At 41.0% G+C, this 24,274-nt stretch overlaps 1 protein-coding gene across 3 annotated transcripts in view; it reads left to right on the top strand.

The window, feature by feature from the left end:
* Positions 1-24,274, top strand: part of LOC109628598 (serine/threonine-protein kinase PAK 3) — a 29,709-nt gene continuing 5,435 nt past the window's right edge. The window contains exons 1-12 of one of the 3 annotated variants that reach the window (XM_020085771.2): positions 1-266; positions 14,764-14,957; positions 15,039-15,139; positions 16,185-16,338; positions 16,443-16,480; positions 18,883-18,909; positions 19,658-19,720; positions 21,075-21,230; positions 21,310-21,484; positions 22,092-22,155; positions 22,889-22,937; positions 23,036-23,148. In XM_020085771.2, the coding sequence (XP_019941330.1) occupies positions 14,786-14,957; positions 15,039-15,139; positions 16,185-16,338; positions 16,443-16,480; positions 18,883-18,909; positions 19,658-19,720; positions 21,075-21,230; positions 21,310-21,484; positions 22,092-22,155; positions 22,889-22,937; positions 23,036-23,148 (1,112 nt within the window). In that variant the 5' untranslated portion in view covers positions 1-266; positions 14,764-14,785. The remainder of the gene's footprint in view (positions 267-14,763; positions 14,958-15,038; positions 15,140-16,184; positions 16,339-16,442; positions 16,481-18,882; positions 18,910-19,657; positions 19,721-21,074; positions 21,231-21,309; positions 21,485-22,091; positions 22,156-22,888; positions 22,938-23,035; positions 23,149-24,274) is intronic. The other 2 variants (XM_020085772.2, XM_020085773.2) reach the window with 2 other exon arrangements.

Here is a 24,274-nt window from a genome sequence, read left to right on the forward strand (position 1 = left end):
CCCAGACCTGCTGCCTGTATTAATATTCAGCCTCTCAGCCAATGAGCAGCACAGGGCGGGTGACATCACGGACTAGGGAACAGTGAGCAGCCAGTGAAGCATCCAGCCTGCCGAGCAAGCTCTGCTGTTTAGGGTCAGGAACTGGTCTGACAAGAGAATGGCAATCCTGCCTTTAAACTGTCACTAGTGCTGCTGACGATGAACCCACCGCAGCTCCGGGCCCAAAGGCGAAACACTGAGCAAGAGAATGTGAAGACATATTTCAGGTAATTCCCTCTCTTGTGTTTGTAATAGGGGATGTGGAGGGGGGTGGGGGGGGGAGGCAGATGAGGGAGGAGAGGAGGAAGAAGAAGAAGAAGAAGAGGAGGAGGAGGGGGGGGAGGCTGTGTATGGAGGGGTGCTTTGTAGCCTTTTTTCCTTCTTCTCCTTCCATTCTGCATTGTGCCCTGCTAAGGAGCAGCTGTTTCAACAGCAGTCTGTCTGTGAGGGCGAGATGGAAATGGATGCCTGCATCAGATGGGCTGGACATGTTTTGTATTACCATACATACAGCCCCCCCACCCCCTACCACCAACCCCCCCTCTGCATCACATCATCTCTGTATGTTCTCCCTTGTGCCTCACACATAGCATCTTTATTGATGGGGAGGTGTTAGAATCAATGGTGGCGTTTGTGCAGGTCTTGTGTGTGTGTGTGTGTGTGTGTGTGTGTGTGTGTGTGTGTGTGTGTGTGTGTGTGTGCCAGTCCTGGAGAAACGCAGCAGCTGCAGTGGCATCACTGGCACAAAAAATGAAGCAATGCTATTTTGGGTCTGTAGACCCGAGGCTGACAGAGGGATATGAGCTCTATATGCTGTGGGGGGGGGGGGGTGGATGGTTAAGATGCTGATGGATGCTCTTTTGTCATCTCTAGCATTTAAGGTCTTTCTGGGGAGGGTTCCATGAAGACATTTCTTTTATTTCCATTTCTGTATCCCACTGATCTCACACACAGAGCAGAGACGTGCCTCTGTCTCCCAGCTTCAACATGGATGTGTGTAGCGGTTTCATGGCGGCTGTGGTGACAGGGAGATATACAACATCTGGTCACCTGACTTCATTTGGGATCGGAGTGGGGGTGGGGGCCGGTCCTGTGAAAGCTGAGCTATTCCGCCTCGGATCCTTTCACAGCCGTCCGTGGTGGAGGAGGATGGAGAGGGTGCTGGCTATATACAGTGTGAGCTGAATGTGTGTCTCCCCCACATCACCTTTTTAGATTGTGGTGTCAGAGCCGACGTGGAGGGGCTGAGAGAGATTCCTCTCCCAGGAAGCACAGTCATCCTCAGGTCTGTGAGGATGAGCAGGGCCTGATGGGAGACCTGTTGTCTGGCTTTGGTGTGAAGGAGGGATGTTAGGGAGCCATGTCAGTGATGGAGGGAGGGTGAGATGATTGTAGAGGGGAATTGGGGGATGGGATATGGAAGGTGCTATACTCTCTTTGAACACAGGCCTGTTGTATTGATGTAGATACATGCTCTTCCATTCAACACTATCCAGACTTATAACACAAACAAATTTTTGCATGTAAATATCAAATGGCTGAAACATAAACTGTCCCCTACCATCACTGCCAAGCCTACTCTCCTGTCCTGAACATCATTTGTTGATCTAAATTATTATTTTTACTTAAAAACCATTGATACATTTAGTTTTAATTTGTGCTAGTCCAGCACATTACTCAGCACTGGTCTTGGCACGAAGGACACCAGGCCTCCACCAATGATCTAATGCAGTATAACAATCAGACAGAAATGCTGTGATGTACCAGAAGAATGCAGGTGTTTGGCTTTTATACGTCCTGCTGTTTTCAACTGATCTGTGAAACTGCTGCTGGATGATTGGTCTCCTCTCTGGGTTCTTAGAAGCTATGCTCTACATGCCACACTCTTTACACGTTTATCACACCTTCATTCTCACACGTCTGTTCCAGTGTGGAGATGGACGGCCAACAGATTTATGGGTTCGTGCGGGACGTGCTTGACATCAGTTGAATGTATTCAAACCTGCATATTGGCAATTGTCTCTGCATTAGTTACATGCACCTCATGAAATTTTCATAAGAGCAACAAGAAAACGCAGACAGAAGCTGTTACTGGTCAATTGGATGATGTCACCGGTCTGAGATACTCTTGAAAGCAAAGGTAAAACTGCACCTTTCAGTGTACTGTTTATAGTGTAAACATGTTTTCTGCAGGCAAAATCCAGGTTTAGCTTTGATGTAAATGTTTCCACAACTGACCCGGATGATGGACGAACAATGAACTGCAGTTACTTTTATCTATCATATAAATTCAGGTAACTACAGGCATGGGATAGAATAGCCTTGCAAGAATAGAGGGGGAGGAACAAGAAGAAAAATAGATATATAATGCTCATTTATAGTATCTCTTTTGCATGCACGAGTATGACTTTTCCTTGTACGTTCTGCTTAAATAATGTATGACTTTATTTTAGCTTGATTTGACAGAAAGGCGTAGTAGGGTTCTGCTGAGGAGATTATACCTGGACCTGCTTATCTCTTTGACACTTGAATTATTGTAGTGGATGTTACATTTATTTTTACAATATGATCATCTGCCCAGAGTTCTTTGTCTCCACATCTAAGCAGGAATTGTCCTGAAGCTTTATTTAACATGGTTAAGGACACATTTGTCCACCCAAACAATGTAAACCATTTCTTTTTCCAATATGTCTGCCTCGTCGTGTTTTAGTGAGCCGCTTTGGGCTTCCCCATGTTTCCTTGGCCGGTGTAACCCAACACACACAGCTTCTCTTACCTCACCTCAGCTAACAAAAGCAAAAGACACAGGACCTCATCTTAGCCTGTAGCCTGCTAACTGGGCTGGCTGAAATATGATAGCAGGACAAACACACACACACAGACACACACACACACACACACACACACACACACACACACACACACACACACACACACACACACACACACACACACACACACACAGTGGCCTCCATCTGTTGAGGGCTTAGTGCAGCTGAGTTGTGCTGCTATTGTTAAGTGGAGTTATCGTTGAGGACTCCTGTTGACAGTTTGTAAATGCGTCGTGGTCTCGTGCAGGGCGTACATGCGTGTGTTTTAAGGGCACGGCTAGAGCCTAGCGGTAGTCTTGCGGTAGGTGTGTCAGAGCTACAGCCTGTGTGTTGTGGATTAGCATGTAGGATTGGAAGCCATCTGGCCATTTTGTCTCCGAAAGGGGAGGGAGAGTATAAGTGAGAGAGATGGATGGAGAGAGACAGGGAGGGAGAGAGAGACAGAGGAAACACTCACACACTGACACATTGACACAGCTCCCTCCGTAATCTCCCTACTTGATGTCTGTTGCTACTTAGAAAAGGGTTACTTGTCTGTGTGTGTTTGTGTGACGTCTGATTGTGTGCACTACGAATACAGATAGTTCCTGTGGGGCCATATGCCTCAGGAACAGTTAGGTGGGATCCAAGATCCCAAAAAGTTAAAGCCTTCACGTTGAGGTGATGCAATGACGGTGAAGACGTCCCAGATGGATCGAGACTGTGGATACTAAAAGGATGAAATGTGGCAGGGGAGGAAAAGGGTTCAGGGGGTTTAAAAGATTAACAAGTTTCACTGGGGTAAAGAGTTTGCAGAGAATGGCATCTGAACTTGAAGTTGATTGAAGATGAACAGGCTGCAGGAGGTAACACGTTAGAGGCTAACAAGTGTGTGCATAGAATGAAAAGTCTGCATGAGCGGTTTACAAATTTACAATCTCATTTATCCTACAACAAATAATTGCATTAAGTGTTATAAACTCAGATTTTAACCTTATTTTAGTGTCTGTGCTGTATTTTCTGAGAGAAGTCATTCACCTGCAACAGTATCTACATGTAAACTGAGTATAAGGGCCATATTGAAGAAAAAGAAATCTCAGATTTCAAGAATAATGATGAGATATATTACAAGAATAAAGTCGTATTTTAGAATAAAGTGTTAATATTACCAGAGTAAAGTGTTTTCTAATGAGAAAAAGGTCATGAATAGCTAGATTTCTTAGGATATAGGCAGTTTCACTCCTTCTGGATCCAAAATCTTGAACCAATCTCATTGTTTCTTTAAAGTATGAAACTCCTTTGAATAGAACTCAGATGTCATGTAACAAACGATGTGTACTGTCGACCACTAAGAAACATTTCCTCCTCCACAAAAGAAGCAATATCCTCCAAGTCCTTGTTGTCTTTTGAACAGACTCAGTTTTCATCACAATCTTTTTGTCCTGATACTTATGATAATGTGGTGCTTTCATTATTTGGGAAACTCATACTAAAGTATAACTTTACACCATGCTTCACATTCATCATTTTAACGGCGGAGAGATTACAACTTTCTTACTGTAATATTTGGACTATTTCTTTGGATTTTCGTGACTTTATGATTTATGTCTCCTAATATTACAACTTAATTATCAAAATCTCAGTTCTGTCCCCTTAAAGTGATACTCTCTGTACTCTAGTCATACCACAGGATATTAAACTATTTGGGATGGCAGCAAAAATTGTGTTTTGTAACTTCAGGTAGAGTGAATGCTCTCTAATAAATAACACCACGTCCCCACTGGCACACTGTTCCTCCACATCCAAGTAACCATGAGGAATTTAGCGTCTTTTCTCAGCTGATATTGTGATTCACTTGTTGACACTGTCTCATCAGTCTCATGGTAAAGTTTTTCCATGCAAAGTCAAAATGCAGCCAGGCTGAGTTAAGCAGGGCAGAAGTTTTTATAATTAAATGCTTAGCCAGTTTTAATTATGAGAGAACAGTAAAACCAATATTATTATGTGTTATGTAATTGTAGAACATGGGACCAGTACTTTTAAATACAGAGTGGCGTGGAGAAACAATTTAAGTTTTCCTCAGACATGAAGGATTTTACATATTTTAAATCCAGCATTTATGTTAACACAATATCTGGCAGGAGTAAATGCTAGAGAGCAACAAATCTACATACAGCCCCCATACTGTTTTCTCCTCCTGTCCTACGAGGGGGGCATTTTAACCCTTTCAACTCGACTCAGAGTTCCGTGCACCAGCTGGCGTGGCAGGAGGGAATCCACTCCCCTCTCTGCCTCCAGCTGGCTCTCAAACATTACCCACCCATGCCACACTAATGCAAGAAAACACGCTGGTACCTTGAGAGCACACGTAACAAGATGCTGCCTCACCTCTGCTTGGTGCTCACGTCTTTCCTGGAAATGGTAGTAGAAGGTCAAGGCAAAAAAAGAAAACGACTGTAAACAGTGAAAGTGTAGTTTTGTTCAAAAGTTAATTCAAGAAGCTTCCGATCATTGTTTTGGTAGTATGAAACTAAACTAAGTGGGCCTGTCTAATTGCTGGCAGGTCCTCTTACAGTGCAAGGTCAAGGAAACCTAGAGATGCTAATGTCGTATCAACCGCAGGAAACAATTAGTGTCTCTTGTTTATCATCTTGAAAACTGATGTGTTCTATGGCTCATTATTGCAGTATATTTAGGTGGTTCTTCCGTCGTTTTCTTGGAAGCCTCCACCATACCATCAAGAAAAGAGAATATCAAATGTAAATAGATTCAGAGCTGTTAAGTTATGACAACGTCCACTGGACTGAGCCAAGAGAAATCACAAACTTCTGCATCCACATGTTTATTTTTGTCCCAAGGTTAAAATGACAAGTGTAGAAGTAGAACCTCAATGCCAAAATATATCAAATAACACAAGATGGACCATCAAATGTCTTTGTACATACTAGTATAACATATGTGGGCTTTGTCAGACAGGAAATACCAAACAGAATAAACTCTAATACAATACACTCAATATGACACAATATGATACAAAACAAAACACTCAATACAGTACATTTGAAGTTAGATATGATATGTTATGATACAACAATACATACTTTATTAATCCCTTAAGGAGGAAACTGAATGTCACCCTACACACTGGACAGACAACAGGCACGAGAAAATCAAGTCTACAAATGTCTACAATGTCTACAAACAGTCAACCAAATTAAGAAATATATCTTTATCAATAGCTTTTGTCAATTTGACAGAATGAGCTACATATTTAAGCACGTACTACTCCTTCGTCCTCCTTTTTCATACAAATTCCCCATCTGACGGAATAAACTGCTTCACTGTAAAGCATTTTTATGGCAAACTGTCAGACCAAGGTGCACAGCCCTCTTGTCAGCTGTGACCGTTCTACGGTGCCATTTATTGCTTTTAATTTAGTTGTTTACTGTTGCTGCTGACATGCCATCATCCAGCAAATGCAAGCTAATTAAATTACCTTGGAAAACAATGTTAACCAAAACTGTTATTTTTGAGACTTTGAAATTAATGTCACAGCTATAAGGTTTAAGACATGAGGGGGGGGAGCTGTTTTTTTCTGATATGAGGGGAGGAGCACACGAACCAGATTCACCAGAGCTAGATTTTAAATGACAGAGCGAGCTCTCAGGCCTCGGCAGCAGGGGAGTGTGTGAAAGGATGACGCCTGGTAGAAAGAAGAATGGTGGTGGATTTGTGGTCTCTGGAGAATATGTGTGGACCAACCTGCTTTTCCCTGCTTTGTTTTAAATATGACGATTGTTATCTCGCACCCTTAAGGTTAATAAATAGTAGGTAAATCAACCAGGGAGCTGTTGTGTGGAACGACCCACTGAATTCTTTGACTCCCAGAGAGTAATTAGTGCGATCAACTGAAGAGAAGATAAGGCAGGTTTTTATCACTGTGTGCTTTTTCAATCTCATTAGTGTTGCTGCTGAGTAGCATCGCACGAGATCAGAGTAGAATTTTCAAAAGATGCATTGGAGTCGTCTAATTTAGATTAAACAAGAAGTGTATCAGGAAACAACCTTGTGTGGTTTTGAAGCAGATTACAGGAAAAGACAACAGTTTGAGGACTTATTTTTTCAGATATTATGAAATTCAAGCTTTGTTACTACTGCTTGAGTGTCACTGTAGTGCCATTTTTGTGTGTGATCTGCAAGGAAACAGAGCAGTAATACAATCCAAAAAAATGTATGCTAAACACATTGAGTTCATGTATTTCAATTTCCATGTAACATTTTCTTTTATATATGTTCGCTGTTATATTTAATGAAGTGTTTTCTATCATGCAGTTTGTGCATAAATCATATAACTTGAGAGTAATTTGACTGAATAAAGAATTTAACTTATACATTTACATGGAAATTGAATATGTAATTGAAATACATAAAGTCAATGTTTTAGATACAGAAATAAAAAGCCAGTAAGATGTAAAAAGTTTCACATTTAGCCCCTATAAGCTGTAACAAAAACAGTGGGTTATTGAGTTCTGCAGAAAAGAAAGTGACTGAAGCAAAACAACATCAGACACACACATCCGTGTGGTGGCTAATAATAGATCACTGGTTACAGATGTTTATGAATTTGAATTTGAATTCAAATATGGATTTCAATACATTCGGGTGTTTGCTCTCAGGTTTTGTCTTTAAAAAATATATACAACACAGGAGGCAAGAGGTCAGATCTCTAAGGAATCTAATAGGTCAGTGTGAATGGGCATTTAACATGGAAGAGCAACTATTGCATCCATTTAGGTTTGCCTTTGATGTTGTGTAATCATGCTCTAGTTGGCATATTATGAACGGGTATAAACCTTTTCTGCCAACACGATTAAAAGATGTTCATGTTCAACGTTTTTTCATGGCCTCCCCCCCAAGGCATGTGTATCAGCTAAAAATAGAAGTTTGGAAGAAAAAGAAAATTGAGTCAGAATTTTTTTTGCTCAGTAATGAAACTCATGATTCCACCGCTGTGAGGCAATTAGCAAACGATGGAGGGAAGAAGTTATTTTGCGTTTTATGAAAGGTGACAACAACTGAGTCAATATTCAATGAATGTGTAATGAAGCTCAGTTCTAAGCGCCACCAACATCTCATTAGTTTATATATACATTTTTACCCTGTTTATTCACAACTGTTGCAAAATTGCTGTAGGAATTTTTCTAGCTTTCATCCTTTAATTTAAAACAGCTTCTCTACTTGAACGTCTGCACCCAACAACATGTAAGTTGACGATAGCCTGTCTAACCTGCCAAACTAATGAGGACTTGTCCCTGTTATGAACCAAACATTGGCAGCTGTATGCAAAGCAGAGTAACTGAGTTTTACAGGAGGGGGAACACACCAGACTGAAGAAGGGGGAGCCTCTATAACTGACAAAAGCTGTTGTTTTGGAAAGTTTGGGTTCAATTTATGCTATCACAATGTATAACACGTTTGTCAGTTATCAGGATTACGCAAAACTACAAAACCAATTTCCATGAAACCCTGAAGAGAGGTGGGACATGACCCAAGGAAGAACCTGTTATATTTTGGTGCAGATCTAGATAAGGGAGCATATTGAGGAATTATTTTCCTTTTCTTTTAACATTGTGAGATTTGGTTTTATTCAACATTTTCCTTGATTTCTCTGAGAATAATTCATGGTGGTTTCATAAGGGTCTTTTGTCCCTTGGTGGAGAAATGAACTTTAGTTCAAAGATGAAGTCACATAGATTTCTAATGCTGACGTATTATAAGTTTACTTTTAACAGTGCAAAATGTAAGTGTAAAAATAGCATGTTACAGATGAAACAAGATGTAATGTGTTAACAAGTTAGTTTTAAAGGTGTTTATATGCATATTGTGCAGACCGTATTATGTCAACTCAAGAAAGTGAAAAAGCGTATTCATGGTCATGTTTTAGTGAAGGTTTATGACAGGACATAAACTCTGGTGCAGGCAGGAACCGCTCATAATGACAATTTTCAATATAATAACATCAAAAAAGACACCATTGTCCTATGTTGAATTTTAATAGTTACATAAACAGAAAAGACCCCAAAAAAACTTGAAGGAGATCAGGTTGTTTCCTCGAGGAAGCTGTGGCCTGCCACATGAGGTTTTGATCTTGTGACCATAAATTCTGCTCATGTTCCTCTCAAAGCCCTTTTTAACAGAATTGAACACCACTCCTCCTCCCTCTCTCCCTCCATTTGAAATTAAAGGGGGATGGCATAGCATGGCATCTACACTGTGGCTCTGTGTGTTTTTATATTCTGACCTTGACAGGCCAGCCATGTGAGAGAGGAGTGTTTGTGCAGTAGCATGTTGACATCCGTGTCATCAGCAGTCAGGGCTTTAACATCTGGGTGAAGGGTCTGTGTTTTTGTTGTGTTTTTAAGATTTTCTTGGTTTTGGTTTGTCTGTGTTTGTAATATGTAGATTTTTCAAGAAAACTGACATCGTCATTCTGCCACTGTGGTTTCGGAGTACCCCCCCCCCTCCTTCCTCCTTATCCTTTGAATGTCCTCTAGCTGTCCATCCCATCCAAGTAATCAGCATCCTTCAAAGAAGCACAGCCAAAGCTAAAGCCAAGTCAAACAGAGAGTGTGTCCTAATCAGGGGCATGAAGAGCCAGGCTTATGGAGCCCTCCCCCCACTGCGGGGGCCATTACTGAGCCGCCATGGGCTCAAGATTAGAGTCTCTTCCTGTGTTAGCCATTCAAATTCAGCATTAATGTTTGAAAGAGAGAGAAAATGCGTGCTCTTCATGGATAGATTAATAATTTATGGGAGAGAACTGTGAAAACATCCCCAGTAATATATGAGTTGAGCTGGTGTGGTGGCTCAGTGTGTTTTTTTCAGACACTTGAACTTTTTTATGCTGTTGTCAGCGCGTCACCTCTGACCAAAGCATGCCAAGCAGAAGGAAGTCTGAAGCTATAGGATCTGACAAATTAGCATCTCGTGGATCAGTGTTACAGCTGCATTTTTTTTTTCTGGTTTACATTTCAAAAAACTAAATCAACAACTCATGAATGACAGAAACTCTTTTTCTTTCTCCTGGAATAATTGAGCCTCATACTATCCTCAGTATCAGGCGAACAGCAAGCGTAGCGTTGATTTATGATTTCAAGAGACTGGCCTATGTGTGTTTCAGAAATAGGAGCTGCTTGTTTCAGGGACAGTGCACTCGCTGACTGACTGCTTGCCTGCCTGTCAGTCTGCGCAGTAAATAGGTCAGTGTTTTATGTGAGTGAAGAATCTGAAATGTCTGGGCCTCCATGAATCTGCCATCTTTAGCTGTCTTACGGCTCGCAGGCTGTCAGGTGATTAGCCAAATAACCACAAGATAGAGTCGTTTTCTCTTGCATTTTGCCTCAGATGCTCACTGTTGCTTGATCACCACAGACTAAGAGTTTCAACTACATCGTTCAGCCGCACTGTACTCCAATGTTCGCTGAAATTATCATATTTATGAGCAAATCGCTACCTTCACTGTTTTATGTAAGTGTTCTGTGCTGGTTCTAAGGAGGACAGGAGAATCCATGAAGTACAGCGTAAAGCTATCTCAAAACCTCACGAAAAAATATCACTTTCATATTCAAACGAGTCATAACCTCCTGCCACCGCGTCATCATTTGATGTTGCAGCCATTGATTTTTTTCTTTCCCACTGTATTGAAACCTGATTGATCATATCCCAGTGACTGTTGTCAGGTCTATCTTTTGCCTCGTGCGCATGTAGCTGAACCCACTTTTGTGTGTAACTATGAAAGCTGTGGGACAAACTGAGTTCAATGTGTTCACACGATTACGCTAATGGATTAACAGAGGCATCAGTCACAGCTGCATCAGTCTCAACAGGACAGAATCACTTGTATGTGTCTTTATAATGAACTCAAGGCAATGTGGATACATGTATAAAGGATTACAGTGTGTAAGATTTGAATGTTTCTTATGCAGCTGAGCTTTAAACTGAAACAGTTACAGTAATGGTCTTTCTCTCAGTGAAGGACTTCTGGGGATATGAATAAAGTTTTTATTTATTTAAGACAAACAATTGTGGTAGAGTTCACATTGTTTTTAAGAAATGATTTACTGTGAGCTACCTTATATTAGTCATTGATTGAATATAAAGATGGATGACATGACAGCTCCCCAAAAGTGAAGCAGAAGTGCCTCAATCGCCCCCTGGTGGCTGGCAGCAGTATAAGTCATGAACCAACTAGTTGGACTAGTTCTTATAACACAAGTGTTCATGTTTGAGACTGACTTGCGATTGACTGTTTCTCCCGATCACTACTGTGGAGACTCTGCTGCACATGATGTCATCGACACAAAATGGCAGCGTTTATTCTTTGGTATTTTGGCTTCATTTCTGGATAGTAAGAAGAAGTAGAGACTCGTCGTCCACCTTTATATAAAGCCTATGATATCTGCTAACAAAGGCTAATTTATGCTCAACATCATGTACTGAATCTGTATTCATTTTAGATACGGACGAAACAGAGCACTACCACTGGAAGTTATGGGGGGGGGGGGGGCAGTAGCCATTAATTCAAGTGAGACAACCATAGGACATGAGGAGAACATTTCAACAAAATGGCGTAACTTTTTGAAGAGAGACTTCAAGAGTTGGAAGAGGCATCTATATGATGTACCTTTGCAAATGGAGATACAGCCATCGTCATGTTTGTTGTGGTTAGAAATCCTGTGCTGTCCTCAAGCTGATGTTTTGCTTATCAAAGTGTCAACTGTGTGCAGTGACAGATACATCCAGTGAAATGGACTCTTTTTGCATGCAATCAGCATAAATAGTTCAGTTTTGTTTCAGTGTCATTATGTTGATAAATTAATCTCGGTCCATAACTGGCAGTTCAATTGAACCTTTATAAAGCGATTGGAAGCCATTGTGTGCCAGCATGGTGAAAACAGACAGCTCAACCCTGGTCAGTTCCACACAGAACTTCCTCCTGTATCTAGGTGCTATAGAATTAACACTTAAAGGTAAATAATCCTCATGTCTTCCCTGTTACCATCACAGCTTCCGTTTGCCCCCCCTGGGGTGTTACGATAGCGATGTTGTCAGCGACTCCCAGTTGCTGTCGCATGTCAGCACTGTGACACTCCTTTGTAAACACTCCCTTGTAAACAGCCGAGTTCCTCCAGGTTTTGTTGTGACTGACACGCCCAACCTCCAGCCTCAGATAACCTATTCGCTGCAGATGTCTAGACTAATACCACCACCAGTATATCCCATAAGACCCTGCAAATACATCAGGAAAACAATCTGATAAATGTATTAGCATATTATGACCATAAAGTGTGTCTGTGTAGCTGTGTGGTAGCTCTACAGAAAAAGAGGGCCCCCCCAGCTAAGATGGATTTACATATACAGTAACTTTTATTTATGAGTATCGTGAACCAATCTGGAGTAAGTCACCCTTTTCATAAATCTTTTGCAGACAGATTAATTCAGTTGTTTCCTGTGGCTACAAATGATTTGATCTAAATTTAAAAAAGGATGAGATGGTTTTTGGGAACAGTTTTTATTTTGTTACACATTTCACTCTTGTTGCCACTCTCTGGCACTCTTTGCGCAACGTGCTGCATCTTGATTTAGGTAAGAAATGAAGTTCCATCCAGCAAGCTCTCATACTGAAGGACATCATCGTTTCTGCTGCTGAATCACAAATCACATCCTGCAGTGATTGTTGAATAGTTAATCTCGTTTAAAAGACCTCAGTGTTGAATACTCCAGCGAAGTGAAAATGAATCCTTCTTATTCTCCTCATGTGAGAGCAGAAAGGAACAAAAACAGTCCAACTGATATCAAACATCAAGATTATAAAATCTCAGGCCAATGTTTGATCTTCAAGACTTTTTCCACATGATAAGAATTGTCAAGTATTTTGTCGTCTGGTTCATATAACATGAAAAAAGCCTTTTGACACATTATAGCACACACATAATTTGTATTTGATGGGAAGAATTGTTTTATATATATATATTTATATATTTTTTATATATATATCGTTGATGTTTTGTTCGATAATTTCCCCAAAATACAATAATTTTAAACCTATACATTTCCCAATTCAGCAATGCTGAGGAGATAAGGAAAAGACAGAATTGAAGTTAAATTTCTTCAGACTTTTATCAAAGATGAAGACAGTAATCATATCCACCAGTTATTTTGTGTCAGCACGGTATGATCTACAGCCATAAAGCCGCTGCAGAGTTGTAAAGACGATTAATGCCTTCTTAGGGACTCTTAGTATCCGTTCGGGTTGCTCTTGTCAAACTGTTTCATGAGGAAGTGACACTTTACTGAGAAATGAAGAGGAAAAGTGTATATATTAAGATTTGGGGAAGCTGTGGGGAAAGCCCAGTCGTCTTGTGTAATAATGCTGTTCCTTTCGACACATCTGATTAAATCATGGCATCATGCTACATCTTTCTGCTATAATCAAATTCCATCCATCAAAACCAGTTCTTTTGGTTAACGAACAAAGAGAAGGGTGTAACCAACTTGAGCTAGTCTTGTGCAGGCTGCGATGGTTATGTAAAATTGTAAGGGCCTCTGTGAAGGCACATGTGTAATTTGTCAGAGGCAGTGCACGCTGTGTAAGAGCTGAGGAAGGCTCTTTGTTTGCTAATGTAGGTCTACACTAAAGGGGCAGCCGGGATGGCCCGCTTTCTGGGACGGTCGTGCTGCACATCACATGATGGGCTTGGCCTCGGGGTGAGGCAGTGAAGGAGTCCTAAGATGTTGGTGGGACGGGGAGATAGAAGATGAGAGGATGAGTGATGGGAATATTTACTCTTGCCCGTTTCTTTTAGAATCAATCCCTGGTTACTGTTTTTCATCGGACCCCACTTCTGCACCATAACACCTCTATTCAAATAGCAAGGGAAACATGGTAGATTATTTTGCATCATAATCATCATATCTGGGTTAGGTGTTTTCTTCTAAATCTACATAATATCTACAATTCTGGTGCTATGAATATGAATACACACCTCAGACCTGTGGATAGTGTTGCTGTTGCAGGATTGCTCAATGCTACAATGCAAAAACAGGCCAAAGCTTTGAAACGTGTTGTATTTGTCTGAATATGGTTTCCATCTTACTCCAGTGCTACCGCTTTAGAAACCAGCCACAGAGAAAAGATATGCACCCCATGTGTGTTTATTACTTGTCTGTTGCCAAAATGTCACACTTTAAACTAATACCAGACGTTTTGTAAAACAATCAAAACAACAGATCTACCAGTTCTTGCTTCAGTTATCTATTATTTCACTCTAGATGTAATATCTTTGTGTTTTGGGCTGTTATTACACGTTACACTGGGCTTTCCAACCTTGTATAGATTATCTGATAGTTATAGAGCTTGCATCTGACCTAGATGTTGATAAAACATTTTAAAACTAGAATGGTACACAGTAGAGCGCATACTTCCACCAAGGACTAATGAAACCACATTTAAATACCCTAAATGTGAATTTTTATTTGGATTTTTATTTACACCAAATTATCGGTGATAATCTGATCTTGATCCTCTACAAAGTTTAATGGGTTCTTTCCTGACACATACCACATCCATCCAACAAGTTTGGTGGTAATCCATCAAGTAGTTTTTGTTTATATAGCTTGCTTATAAAACAACTAACAAACAAAAGCAAGTTAATCATGCATACAAAAAAACATGTATTTCTCTCTTTGTCCCTTGATATTATTGTATTTTGAACACTTACCTGGGCTAAGCTTTTGTCACAATATTAATTGGTTGTGTTTGGTCCACCCAAAGGAATTCTTAATCTTCCTCACCTGTCGACATCCGTACTGATCTATGATCTAACTCCTCCATCTCTCTCTTCCTCTCTCACAGGACATTGTGAGTGCCGCTAAAGATGTCTGATAGTGTTGATATTGAAGAGAAACCACCAGCCCCCCCCTTGAGAATGAACAGTAGTTCCCGAGACTCTTCATTGTTGAATCACGCCTCTAAACCACTTCCAATGGCTCCTGAAGAGAAAAACAAGAAGGTCCGCCTGCGCTCCATCTTCCCTGGGGGAGACAAGAGTGAGTATCCCCTCTTCGGCTCTAAACATGAAAAAATATTAGAAATCCGCCTGTAATCAGGTTTTTGTTCGTCTCCTGCAGCAAACAAGAAGAAGGAGAAGGAGCGTCCTGAGATATCCCTACCCTCGGACTTTGAACACACCATTCATGTCGGCTTTGATGCTGTAACGGGAGAATTCACAGTGAGTATCTCCCTCACCTGACGACTGGACGTATAAACAGAAAGTGTTTTTAAAATCCTCCTCCCAGGGCAGAGATCCAGGCACACATTCTAAAATCACAACTCCCTGTAGTGATGGAGTCAACTGATGTGTTTCCCTTCCCATAAAGTTGGTAATAAAGTGACTTGAATAAACATCATGCCATCCCCTCTATCAGCTGAAATCTGCATTGAAATCCTTTCGTATTTTTCAGTAGATAACATTTTAGTTGCAGTTTGCAGTTGATGTTTTATTCTAGCAAAAGCCTGGATAAGCAGTTCTAATGTTTTTATCTTGCTTTTATGTTTTGTACCACCAGCTACTCTTAACAGGTTTACTGCAACATCTGTTAGACAGAGTTCACTGCAAAGATGTTTTACTTTTTAGAGTTTTAAATCTGAGGCCCCAGTCAGTAATATTGCATTACACACAGTATATTGGAAGAAGCATTTAAGTCTTTTATTGCATGTGCGTTATACTGTATGTAAGTGTTCCTGATATTCTTTTCCACACTTTGTATCAGTTTCCCTTGAGGAGGTTGTAATGATAAAGTCAGATTAAACAAGTAAAACATGCTCACATATTCATGAACAGCTCATTTAATTTAGTAATAAAAACTTCTCTGGTATTAGAGCAGAAAAGTCTTGTCTTCTTCACTTCTCCTTTAATCCAAATTTTCAATAAGGACTGATAGGTATTGCAACCGCTTTGACTTTCAAATGAACAAGCGTCAGATCATGACATCATTAACATTGTGTTCCTTTTCCATTTGATAAACCTTGTGCCTGTGACACAAAGAGCCCTATTGCACAGTTTTTAACCAGACCACTCTGGTTAAAGGTCTCCTGTGGTTTACCGGGAGGATAAATTACTGTTTGCTCCTTGATCCCACTCAAAGTAGCATATGTTTCCCTGAGCCTAAACACCACTGCTTCTGAGATACAATCCTCAGGTGCAACAATAAAAGACAAAACGTTCATGTTGTAGATTAAACCATTAAACATTTGATCTCTGTCCCTTTTCACAGGGTATCCCCGAGCAGTGGGCGCGGCTGCTACAGACCTCGAACATCACCAAGCTGGAGCAGAAGAAGAACCCACAGGCCGTGCTGGATGTCCTGAAGTTCTACGACTCCAAAGAGACCGTCAACAACCAGAAATACATGAGCTTCACCTCCGGAGGTAAGCAAAACCAAAAACACAGATAAACATAAAAAGGTAAAAACACACATATAAAATTTTTAGCATTTGGCATCTCTACAATTATGTTTTCTCTCTTGTTACAGACAAGTCAGCACATGGCTATATAGCAGCAAACACTCTGGTGAGTTGTTTTTTTAATCTAAACTTACTTTGGTTATTGTTGCTTGTTTTTAAGTATTTTGGGAAATTTGATAATATTTGTTGATTAAAAAAAGCACCATAAACTGTTAGTTTGACAAAGTATACGCCCCTTTATACCACAGAATTACAATTTAATGCTTGGTTTTTAAAAGAATTGTGATGTTTTTAATTAAGCATGCCGCTCTTTGTTGGAGGCGGCTCCTCAGTCTGTTTTATGAGGGTTTTTATCTCTGCGCTGCAGATCTTGTCCTCTCTAGAGTGTCTGGTTATAACAGTAAAACAAACTTTACAATTACAAATCAATCCAGTCTGTGGTTCTAAGCCATTCCCCATCCCTGCTATAATTCATTCCCTGTGGAAAATCTCATACTATGGAGGGTATTTTATTTCTTTATGATTTATACAACAGTGTAATAATTTAACAGGTAAGTTACAGCATTATGTGGCTTTATATCATCGTCTTAATCCTCACAGCAATTACACCGCTCCGACTGCACCTCAGTAAATCTCTCTCACTTTACTCTCACCAACTCTGTCTGGGAATTTCGGGGATAGACTGTGGCCCTTCGAGCACATTAATTTCACACAGACTTCTCCCTCTAATTGGCAAAATGTTTGTGTTCCCCTCCGGAGCTGCACCGCTCCGACTACGCAACGCAGTGCCCTCACTCTTGCACACACGCCAATCAGTTTTGCAGCCCGTGCACGGGGAGACGGTGACTTCTGCGGGAGCTTGCCGTGGCTCATTGTTTGTTTTTCCAATCCACTTAGCCAGATTTTGAAATGCCCATAGACAGGCTTCACTGGAGGCTCAACTGCATCTAGAAGGGACTCCCACTGTGTTGACCTCATTCCTGGCTTCGACCAGAGTAATCTATGCTTTCAATGCCTCGGCCTGCTCACGCTTAGCCGGGTGAAAAAGCGGAAATCCAAGTCTGTTCAGTGATATTTGCTGCCCAGGGCAAACTACACTGGGATCAGTTCATGCAGGGCTATCGCATGAAAGAGCTCTTTGCCAGTGAAGGGCGAGTGGGTGTGGCGTTCAGTCTGGAAGGTTGAGCCCAGTGAGGGCATTTGAGAGCATCTCAGCCTCGGATTGTCACAGCGGTCCATGACTGCAGAAGTGACTCAGCTTTTGGCCACAGTGCCACAGATATTCTCCAAAGATTTGGCCACACTGTCTGAGACAAGTACAACTGCAGGACAGGTGCCAATAATTTTGGAAGTTTTCCAGAAACAGGAACAGTCTTCCATCCTGAGCTGCGACCTCGTGCTCTCTGTCAGATTCTATCAAACACCGGCTCCTGCTAACCTGTTATACAGGTGCATGTTTGAGATCTAGTGTTTTATCTTCTTACATTCTCTTCTGTACTCATCTCTCACAGCCCTCGTCTATCCTGCTGCTAACCTTCCATCAAAGATTAAGAAAAATGATGCCCATAATGTATCAGCAATGGAATAAATGAAAGTTAGCTACTGGCTGTTATGTGAGATATGTCTTTGAAATTTAAGTCGGTCGTTCATGTTCTAGGTCGACCTAGTGCCTCAGCTTGACCTTAGCTCAGCATGCACCTGTAACAGAACGGTGGCGGCAGAGAAGACACACTGTGTTGCATCCTAATCCAACCGACTGAAAAAGGCACATTTGAATGTTAGAGTCAAGGACAGCAGTAAGAAAACTTTACTCGCTGTGTCTGATTGTCCCTTATAAGGACACGGTTACACATAATGCAGGTAAATGTCGGGACTCAAAGTTCACCAAAGTTACATTTCCTGGGAAGCCACGCTGTGGATTTGCTTTGGCACAGGAAGCAAATGTTTTATTCACCCCCTTGCTCACACAGACTGGAAGTAAACCGGAGGCAATGGTTCGCCACTGCTACATTCACGTATGTGTGCCCTTGCCCTTACATGCAGGAAATACAGAAATTAAGATGAAAGTGGTAAAAAAGGAGCAACACATTCTCGAGAGTCGTAGTTTTAGGATCAGTTTCGTTGCCTCTCTTTAGCTGACTGGTGACTCAGTGTTTTTCTCTTCTGATTTGACATGTGAGGAGTTTTTCACTCTAAACCATCAGTTAAGTTCAATGTTTGAAACAGAGGTTCTGGATATATATTTTACTTCAGTGTTTGTCCCACCCACTGCACCCGTCTGTCAACTAACAAACACAGATCAACCGCAAGTGTTCACATAACTGCGTTTGTAACAATGACAGTTTGTTTTTCAGAGTGTGAGCTTTACCTCACGCTGCACTTGACATCTCATCTCTCGTCTGTTGTTGAAATTAGGTCTCAACAAAACTTTAAAATCCAGCACTGTTGGTGCATGGATGCCACAATTTTGAGAAACGTTTCACACAATTGTTTTGTGTGTGTTTACAGAATACAAATGTGCCTCAGTATACACAGGTAAAGATGATTTTTTTTTTTTTACAATGTCTTAATATTGTTGGGAACATCAAGTCAGTATTAAAGTTTTTGTCCTGTAATATGATTTGTCTCTTCAAATATTTGATCATTCAGTGAGATCTTAAAGTCTCGATATCAATCCTAAGACTTTCCAGTCAGCGTTTTTCAGGTTTAAAGCAGATTAACCTTTCCAAAACAATCATACATGCATATGCACAAACACAGCAGTGGAATACTGCATTAAGAGTTAGGTACATCCTTTTTATTTAGCTTGCAGACAAATTGAATATAACAACATTAGTTACACTAAATATGTTATAACTAGATAACATCGGCCAAGACCTAACAGTCCCCTAATGAAACCATATTCTAATTCACTAAACCCAGATCTGTATTTGGATCTGCAAAGATTTGCACACACTCAGAAATATCAGTCCCCTTAACATGCCTGACTTTTTTCATCAAGGTCCAGGTCAACCGAAGAGTTTTTAAAAACGCCCAAGAAATTGCAAAATGAGGAGGAAACTAGGCGTGTGCAAGGACATTCCTCAGGTGGCTGCCTCTGTCATGTCCTCTCCTCATGCTCTGTGTCAGGAGGACGATTTTGGGACGTGATGTCCATCCCTCAGTTGTAGCGAACCCCTGCCCTCCTCTCTCCCCCCTCTCCCCCCCTGAAGTCCACTTACTCTTACACACTGTGTGGGTTTTGTTTTGAGTAAATCCTCCCATTTTCAACCTTCACATTCAGAACCGGCTGCTGTCATCTGGGCCTCCTGTCAGCCTTAGAACCTGCAGCGCATTATTTGACAAGGTAACTCCTCCACATTACTTTCCACATGATGTATCTCTACATTGGCTTTTGAAGCAAAATTTCCACCATTTAATCTCCTAATTTTCTGCCAAAACTGCGAATATCTTTTCGAGGCATCATCTGTCTTGAAATTTCATGGGGGGTGTGATTGGATCTGTTTGTTTTTGAATCCACAAATGTATTTATTATCTATCTCACTCCTCTTTTTGTGAATGGACTGTGTCTGAAATGGCAGGGCAGGGGCGCATGTCACAGAGGGTTGCGATGACTGTCAAACTGCATGTATGAGCTCATACTCCTTACAAATCAACCCACATGACCAATAATGTGCCTTTAACTTCATCACCATTGTAGACACTATCGCATGGCTCTGATAAAATAACAAACGAGAAATGATTGCACTGCTTCCAGTCAGACTCTCATTTCTGTACTGCAGTCCTGGCTCGGCCCCCAGGTCAGAGGCCCACAGTATGTCTGAATGAAGGACTGGCACTTTTCCTTCAGCCAGACCCTCTCCCTTTAATCACCAGAACTAAGCTGCACTGATTCATGTATGCATGACGAAAATGGAAATGGATGAAAACGTTTCCATTCCTTAAGAGGAAGACGATCCAAGGCTAACAGAGTTTTGGATTGGGGGGGGGTTACTGGCTGAGCAACTAGGCATAATAAACATGTCTGAGGAATATTTGTCATGCTTATTAAGAAGTATCTTCCATATTGAGAGGATGTGGACAGTTCATCACCATACTGCACATTACTGCAATGTTGCGGCATGTTTTTTTTCTCCTATGGCACAGTTAAATCAGAACAGTTTTTTCCGAAGTAGAAACTCATCGTCATCATTGGTTCATGGCCCACCTGACCCAACCTCGCAACTTAAAAACCCTCAGACGCACTGAATGGCACCTCACCCCTTGAACACTAGTCTCTGTAGCTCTCACCTGACCCATAATGCTTTCCATTAACAGTTCAAGCTGTTTTCTTTTTTTGCACAAAATGTCAGATGCACTGTTCCAGAGAGGATATCACGACAAATGTTGATCACATGCTTCTTTTTTGAGTAACATGTTTCTGAATATGGTGAATAATCTGAAACTGTTCTACTGTATGAATGATATGGTTTAAATATTGATTCATCATCATTAGAGAGACAAAGTCCTCTTTAACCTCAACTGGCCAGAACTCAAACTATGTACGTGTCTGGTTTGGGGTTTTCAGGCTCTTTACTGTGGTACCACCTCATGACAGAGAAATTTGGGGGAAAATTAGAGGATCTGCATCTTCTTTTTTTTTTATTCCATGCTGCTACGTGGCACATGTATCCAGACTAACTTACATCTCTGCTCTCCAGGGTGCCAAAACATCATCGTCAGAGCCCCCGATCGCTCCACCTGTGTCCGAAGAGGAGGATGAGGAAGAGGAAGAAGAAGAAGAGGAGGAGGAGGAGGAGGATGACGATGACGAATTGCCCCCTGTCATTGCACCTCGGCCCGAGCACACCAAATCTGTGAGTTTCTCCGACCACGATGGTTGAGATCATTCTCCTTTCAGTCTGATATTTCTGTGACACTATTCCCCTCTTGCAGATCTACACACGCTCCGTCGTGGACCCACCAAAGCCTCCCACCCCTGTGAAAGAAGTGTTGACTCCGCCGGAGTCACAGGTCCAGCCGGAGAACACGTCCAACACGATGTATCGCAACACTGACCGCCAGAGGAAGAAGTCCAAAATGACAGATGAGGAGATTCTGGAGAGACTCAGTATGTTCCTTTAGAGCCATGAGCAAAATTAGATGTTATTGATTGATTTAATTGATAAATTATATTTCTACTGCATTTTATCTTTGTAGATGATGGAGAAATCCAAATTCATCTCATTTACATGTTTATTTTCCTAAAAACAATCAAATATATAGATATAAGGTCAAAAATCAATCATAATAATCAAAATGACAATGTCAAGAAGACATGACTTTTTGTCCTATATGTATCTACACATGATTTCTGGCTGTGTCAGGCTGTATCGCATAGAAGACAGGCTCGATATTTAGTTTCCACTGGCTGTTTTCCACATTTTACCTCCAGTGCACCTAATCTGTGTATTCATAAGAAATATGCATAAGACAATACAAGGACACTTTTTCTTAAACTGTGGCCTTCACAAGACTGCTCCTCTCTATTATGTAATTTAAGCACGTATTACCAGCATCAAGTAGAGCTGCATGTACTTAAAGCAGCTGCACCAAACAGACTAGGTCTGAAGTAGAGAGGCAGAAATGGTTCTGCAGTGATGTTTTCTGTGTATTTGTGTGAAGGCTGTCATGACACAAGCTCAAACATGGTATTCTGTGTTTTCTCTCTGACTCAGGGAGTATTGTGAGCGTGGGGGATCCCAAAAAGAAGTACACACGCTTCGAGAAAATAGGACAGGGGTAAGTCCGTCCGTCCGTGCTCATCAAGCACAGTTTCTGAAATGGAGCGATTTCAGTAGCAGTCACTCTCTCACCAGGAGAGACGCTGCTCCACTGACCACCAGCGGCAGAGAAAGGGTTAGGTTCAATGACTGGGAGAAAAATAAGAAGGGGGGAAATGAAAAGTCTATCCTGAAATGGCCATGGGGCAGATAAGCTCTGCCACCCCCCCTCTCTTCCTTTATTCTCTTTCTTTTTTTTTTAAGGTTTATGCTTTTCTATCACGCTCCCTGTTCAGTACATCTCCACAGATAACACCTGTGTGGTTCTTATCTGTTTTATCATGGATGTTTTATCTGTGTTTCCACATCTGATACGAGGAAGCTCTTATCTCCAACAGTAGATAACTGTCTATTTACTCTCTACTGGGTATCTATTAGAACCAGGAACTGTTCTATATTATTCATAGCTTCTGAAAGTACAAGTGCTGCCGACAGTAAGAGAAAGAGGATCGCCTCTTTAATGTGAACTATCATAAGTGTCATGAAGTTACATTCCCAAATAAGGGCAGAACAGCTGCATACCAATCCTTTGAGCTTAACTATTAGACACCATGAAGTCAAAATACAAATCCAACACTATTTAGTTTTGGTTAAATGTTTGAATACACTTCTTATGATGATTATCAACAAGAGTCATTTGAAAAACACTTGAATGAAGTTTTATTGACTTGAGTTTGATTTTTTTTTTACAGGGCATCCGGCACTGTGTACACAGCCATCGACATAGCAACAGGTCAAGAGGTACAACCCCCTCATGCTGTGTATTATTTCTTTTTCCTCACTAAGCCATCAGGCTTTCTCGTGTTCTGAGCTACAAATGCCCTGTGTTGTTTTCTCAGGTGGCCATTAAGCAGATGAACCTGCAGCAGCAGCCCAAGAAAGAGCTGATCATCAATGAGATCTTGGTGATGAGGGAAAACAAGAACTCCAATATAGTGAACTATTTGGATAGGTCAGTTTACGCATCATCCAGACAACACTCCGAAGCCTAAAGATATTCAGTTTCCTGTCATATGTTTATAGTGAAGAGAAAAGCAGCAAATCATCCTATTTGATAAACAGCAAATTCCAAAGTATTGTTAATTGAATTTTCTTGTCCTTTATCTCTGCCCTGTCTGCTTGTTTGTTGATTTGTTTCTAAGCAAGATTATACATAAAGAACTGAACACATGTCCATGATACTTGCTAAAAGAGTTCGGTATAGGTCAGGAAAGAATGGATCCAGATCAAGAGGCAGATCCAGGAATTATAGAGATAGGGCGTTTTACCACATTTCAATATTTGTTCAGAGAATAATTTATGGATCTTGATGAACAAAACATCTGTCACATTTATGGGTCTGAGGCAAGCGTGTAGAGTTTGGTGCAGCTTTATTGAATTTAAGGGAACTGTTGGCAGAGTTTAAATTAGCAAATGATCTTGTTACTGCACATATGTATCTAATATGAGGAATACAAGGCCCATACAAAGACTTTATACCACTCAAACAAGACATCAGGAGGTACATGACACAGTTCTCTAACATTGTTAAAGGTTCTAACACGTCTCACACTGTTAAATGAATATATATATGATCTGCAGTAAGAGGCTGAACGAGGTCAGTGCACATTGGCACCAATATTACATTGAGGGACCCTGTGAGCCGCGTTTCTTTCTTCTTCTAACTTCTCCCTCTGATGTCAACAGCCTTCATCTTATAGGCACATTACTGCCACCTGCTGTTTAAAGCTCAAATAAGAATGAAGCTACACAAGCTTTTCTTTTTACATTTTTAGCACGAGGTCCACTTCATTTTCATTAAAACCGTCCTGCTGTTTTTCCATCTTGCAGTAACATGCTTGAGTAGCTTCTATTGTCTTTATTGACTCTGCACCATCAAACACATGGTACGACTCAAACTGTTCAGATGTGTGTGTGGTACTTCTTTTTGGGTTGGTATTGTTCCATTGATAATTTGCTATGGAGTGATGACTATTTTTTCACGTTATTAAAGAAACTACTTTACGAAATACATGCTTCAGTAGTTCAGAACCATGAATTAAAAATGTTTCCCTGTGTTTTTCTTTCTTTCTCTCTGC

This window comes from Paralichthys olivaceus, chromosome 15 (assembly GCF_024713975.1).
Source record: "Paralichthys olivaceus isolate ysfri-2021 chromosome 15, ASM2471397v2, whole genome shotgun sequence".
Taxonomy (NCBI): Eukaryota; Metazoa; Chordata; class Actinopteri; order Pleuronectiformes; family Paralichthyidae; genus Paralichthys; species Paralichthys olivaceus.